Source organism: Palaemon carinicauda, chromosome 10 (assembly GCF_036898095.1).
Source record: "Palaemon carinicauda isolate YSFRI2023 chromosome 10, ASM3689809v2, whole genome shotgun sequence".
NCBI lineage: Eukaryota > Metazoa > Arthropoda > Malacostraca > Decapoda > Palaemonidae > Palaemon > Palaemon carinicauda.
In genome coordinates, this window is record NC_090734.1 from 145821467 (window position 1) to 145826508 (window position 5042).

Below are 5042 nucleotides of genomic sequence, written 5' to 3' on the forward strand. Positions count from 1 at the left end.
TTTTATGTAAGCGTAATATAATGGACAGTTGAATTCACAGTACACCTAGCTTCACTCCAAGTCATGCATTATTGAACGGTATTTTTTTTTTTTTTTTTTTTTTTTTTTGTCAGCTAAACATGGTAAATTGTTTGTCGAGTTAAGGGTATAACATTTTTATCAGCTGTACCAGGTTACTTATTTTTCTAGCTAAGAGAATATTTTTTTTTTTCAGCTGAAACTGGTTACTTATTTATCAAGTTTAGGAGTCTGACATTTTATTGCCGGCTAAACCTGTTTGTCAAGCTAGGAGTATAACATTTTTTTTGTCAGCTGAACCTGATTACTTGGTTATCAAGTTTAAGAGTCTAACATTTTTGTCAGCTGAAACTGGCTACATATTTGTCAAGTTTAAGAGTCTAACCTTTTTGCCAGCTGAAACTGGCTACATATTTGTCAAGTTTAAGAGTCTAACCTTTTTGTCAGCTGAAACTGGCTACATATTTGTCAAGTTTAAGAGTCTAACATTTTTGTCAGCTGAAACTGGCTACAAATTTGTCAAGTTTAAGAGTCTAACATTTTTGCCAGCTGAAACTGGCTACATATTTGTCAAGTTTAAGAGTCTAACATTTTTGTCAGGTGGAACTGGCTACATATTTGTCAAGTTTAAGAGTCTAACATTTTTGCCAGCTGAAACTGGCTACATATTTGTCAAGTTTAAGAGTCTAACATTTTTGCCAGCTGAAACTGGTTACATATTTGTCAAGTTTAAGAGTCTAACATTTTTGTCAGCTGAAACTGGCTACATATTTGTCAAGTTTAAGAGTCTAACATTTTTGTCAGCTGAAACTGGCTACAAATTTGTCAAGTTTAAGAGTCTAACATTTTTGCCAGCTGAAACTGGCTACATATTTGTCAAGTTTAAGAGTCTAACATTTTTGTCAGCTGAAACTGGCTACATATTTGTCAAGTTTAAGAGTCTAACATTTTTGTCAGGTGGAACTGGCTACATATTTGTCAAGTTTAAGAGTCTAACATTTTTGTCAGCTGAAACTGGCTACATATTTGTCAAGTTTAAGAGTCTAACATTTTTGCCAGCTGAAACTGGCTACATATTTGTCAAGTTTAAGAGTCTAACATTTTTGTCAGCTGAAACTGGCTACAAATTTGTCAAGTTTAAGAGTCTAACATTTTTGCCAGCTGAAACTGGCTACATATTTGTCAAGTTTAAGAGTCTAACATTTTTGCCAGCTGAAACTGGCTACATATTTGTCAAGTTTAAGAGTCCAACATCTTTGTCAGCTGAAACTGGCTACATATTTGTCAAGTTTAAGAGTCTAACATTTTTGTCAGCTGAAACTGGCTACAAATTTGTCAAGTTTAAGAGTCTAACATTTTTGTCAGCTGAAACTGGCTACAAATTTGTCAAGTTTAAGAGTCTAATATTTTTGTCAGCTGAAACTGGCTACAAATTTGTCAAGTTTAAGAGTCTAATATTTTTGTCAGCTGAAACTGGCTACAAATTTGTCAAGTTTAAGAGTCCAACATCTTTGTCAGCTGAAACTGGCTACATATTTGTCAAGTTTAAGAGTCTAACATTTTTGTCAGCTGAAACTGGCTACAAATTTGTCAAGTTTAAGAGTCTAACATTTTTGTCAGCTGAAACTGGCTACAAATTTGTCAAGTTTAAGAGTCTAACATTTTTGTCAGCTGAAACTGGCTACAAATTTGTCAAGTTTAAGAGTCTAATATTTTTGTCAGCTGAAACTGGTTACAAATTTGTCAAGTTTAAGAGTCTAAAATTTTTGCCAGCTGAAACTGGCTACAAATTTGTCAAGTTTAAGAGTCTAACATTTTTGTCAGCTGAAACTGGTTACATATTTGTCAAGTTTAAGAGTCTAACATTTTTGTCAGCTGAAACTGGCTACATATTTGTCAAGTTTAAGAGTCTAACATTTTTGTCAGCTGAAACTGGCTACAAATTTGTCAAGTTTAAGAGTCTAACATTTTTGCCAGCTGAAACTGGCTACATATTTGTCAAGTTTAAGAGTCTAACATTTTTGTCAGCTGAAACTGGCTACATATTTGTCAAGTTTAAGAGTCTAACATTTTTGTCAGGTGGAACTGGCTACATATTTGTCAAGTTTAAGAGTCTAACATTTTTGTCAGCTGAAACTGGCTACATATTTGTCAAGTTTAAGAGTCTAACATTTTTGCCAGCTGAAACTGGTTACATATTTGTCAAGTTTAAGAGTCTAACATTTTTGTCAGCTGAAACTGGCTACATATTTGTCAAGTTTAAGAGTCTAACATTTTTGTCAGCTGAAACTGGCTACAAATTTGTCAAGTTTAAGAGTCTAACATTTTTGCCAGCTGAAACTGGCTACATATTTGTCAAGTTTAAGAGTCCAACATCTTTGTCAGCTGAAACTGGCTACATATTTGTCAAGTTTAAGAGTCTAACATTTTTGTCAGCTGAAACTGGCTACAAATTTGTCAAGTTTAAGAGTCTAACATTTTTGTCAGCTGAAACTGGCTACAAATTTGTCAAGTTTAAGAGTCTAATATTTTTGTCAGCTGAAACTGGCTACAAATTTGTCAAGTTTAAGAGTCCAACATCTTTGTCAGCTGAAACTGGCTACATATTTGTCAAGTTTAAGAGTCTAACATTTTTGTCAGCTGAAACTGGCTACAAATTTGTCAAGTTTAAGAGTCTAACATTTTTGTCAGCTGAAACTGGCTACAAATTTGTCAAGTTTAAGAGTCTAACATTTTTGTCAGCTGAAACTGGCTACAAATTTGTCAAGTTTAAGAGTCTAATATTTTTGTCAGCTGAAACTGGCTACAAATTTGTCAAGTTTAAGAGTCTAACATTTTTGTCAGCTGAAACTGGCTACAAATTTGTCAAGTTTAAGAGTCTAACATTTTTGTCAGCTGAAACTGGCTACAAATTTGTCAAGTTTAAAAGTCTAACATTTTTGCCAGCTGAAACTGGCTACATATTTGTCAAGTTTAAGAGTCTAACATTTTTGTCAGGTGGAACTGGCTACATATTTGTCAAGTTTAAGAGTCTAACATTTTTGTCAGCTGAAACTGGTTACATATTTGTCAAGTTTAAGAGTCTAACATTTTTGCCAGCTGAAACTGGCTACAAATTTGTCAAGTTTAAGACTCTAACATTTTTGTCAGTTGAAACTGGCTACATATTTGTCAAGTTTAAGAGTCTAACAATTTTTTCAGGTGGAACTGGTTACTTATTTCTCAAGTTAGGGTCTAAAATTTTTTTCTTTCAATAAATAATTTTCAATTCTTAATCTCTATTAATCTAAGTAATCTTTCTCCCTCTTTCCACTCTACCTGGCGAGGAGTTAGCAGCCATGCAGCATCACAACAGAAGCAGGCAGCACCTGCCAAACTGTATGGTGACCGCTTGTCTGATGGTCTGGCTAATGCTGCACTGGCATTGGCATTACGCAAAAAGCTGCACCAACAGCAACAACAGCAACAACAACAGCAGCGCAACCATTCGACGCCATAAAGACCAGCTTATTAAGGAGACGAAACCCCAGCTAGGGTTCTCGTTGTGTCCCTTATCTGGGTGCATGGCGACCACGTGAGCGGATTTCAATGCTGGTATACATACACGTTCGCGGCAAGATTATTTTAGTGTGATCATCAGAGGTAAGGTATTGAGTATGGTGATAAAAATATACAAGGAAAAAAAAAATAAAAAAAAAAAAAGGTTTGGGGAAATAGATAACGGTTTAAACATTATTTTTCAAGTTACGCTAGATCGAATTAATTTTGGATGGCGCAGTCAAAACGCACATATATGTAAATATACAGTGCGTGTAAACATGAGTAAAATCCATATATCCATATGCATATGCATGTGTATATTTATGTGCATTTATACATACACATACACACACACACACACACACACACACACACACACATATATATATATATATATATATATATATATATATATATATATATATATATATATATATATATATATGTATGTATATATATATATACACACATATATATATATCTATTTATCTATCTATCTATATATATGTATATATATACAATACAGCATATATATATATATATATATATATATATATATATATATATATATATATATATATATATATATATATATATATATATATACATACATACATACATACATCTATTACATTTCAAATAGAAGCAGAACGTGAGACATGAATTCATACAACATTTCTGTAATATAGGAAACATTAGAGTGATCCTGAAATCAACCTCCGAAATATGAATCTATTTTCTTACTTCCTCTCTTTCAGGTGCATCTGTGATGAAAGACTTTTACCCTCAAAAGACTTTCAACCTCCAAAGACTTTTTTTTAAGTTTTTTTTTTTTTGTGTAACGTTGAAGTTACTTCGGTAAAAACGATGAAATAACGGTGAGAAAAAAGATATTAAGAAAAGGAAAGATATATTGATTAAAATATATTTCTACACAAAAGGAGACAGATATCCTAGATAAAAATACAAAATATCGAAGTAAAATGTCATGAGTAAAATATATTTCCACGAGATATGTGCATCAAGAGATAAAAGCTGTCTATTGTCAGATTGTTAGTAGGAAAAAATATTGTGAGATATTCTGTAAAACTAAAAGTTTTGTGATGATAAAAATAACTTTTTCTAAACCTTAGATAAAGCGTGATGACAGTAACTATGATGATAATCATGGTGATATTTATGATGAAAAGGGTGCATAGGATAATGGTGATGGCGATAAAAACTATGGTAATGGTGATGATAGAAGTAAAAATTTTATTAATAATCATAGTGAAATTGAATAAACATTATGAGTGATAATATACAATAATGACAGGGACTGGGATATCGAATGAAAATGATAAAATAAACAATGATAAATCAAACCCAGGAAAAAAAACTGCTGAATGGATTTATGTAAAACAAGAATAAAGACATAAATACAAGTAATAAAAACCGATAACAAAAACTAATACTGATTTATTACTGAAACAAGATCAGCGTTC

At 32.2% G+C, this 5042-nt stretch overlaps 1 protein-coding gene across 2 annotated transcripts in view; it reads left to right on the plus strand.

Moving 5' to 3' along the window:
• Positions 1-3654, plus strand: part of LOC137648532 (muscle, skeletal receptor tyrosine protein kinase-like) — a 22529-nt gene extending 18875 nt beyond the window's left edge. The window contains exon 5 of one of the 2 annotated variants that reach the window (XM_068381453.1): positions 3345-3654. In XM_068381453.1, the coding sequence (XP_068237554.1) occupies positions 3345-3517 (173 nt within the window). In that variant the 3' untranslated portion in view covers positions 3518-3654. The remainder of the gene's footprint in view (positions 1-3344) is intronic. The other variant, XM_068381454.1, reaches the window with a different exon arrangement.
• Positions 3655-5042: the final 1388 nt, after the last annotated feature.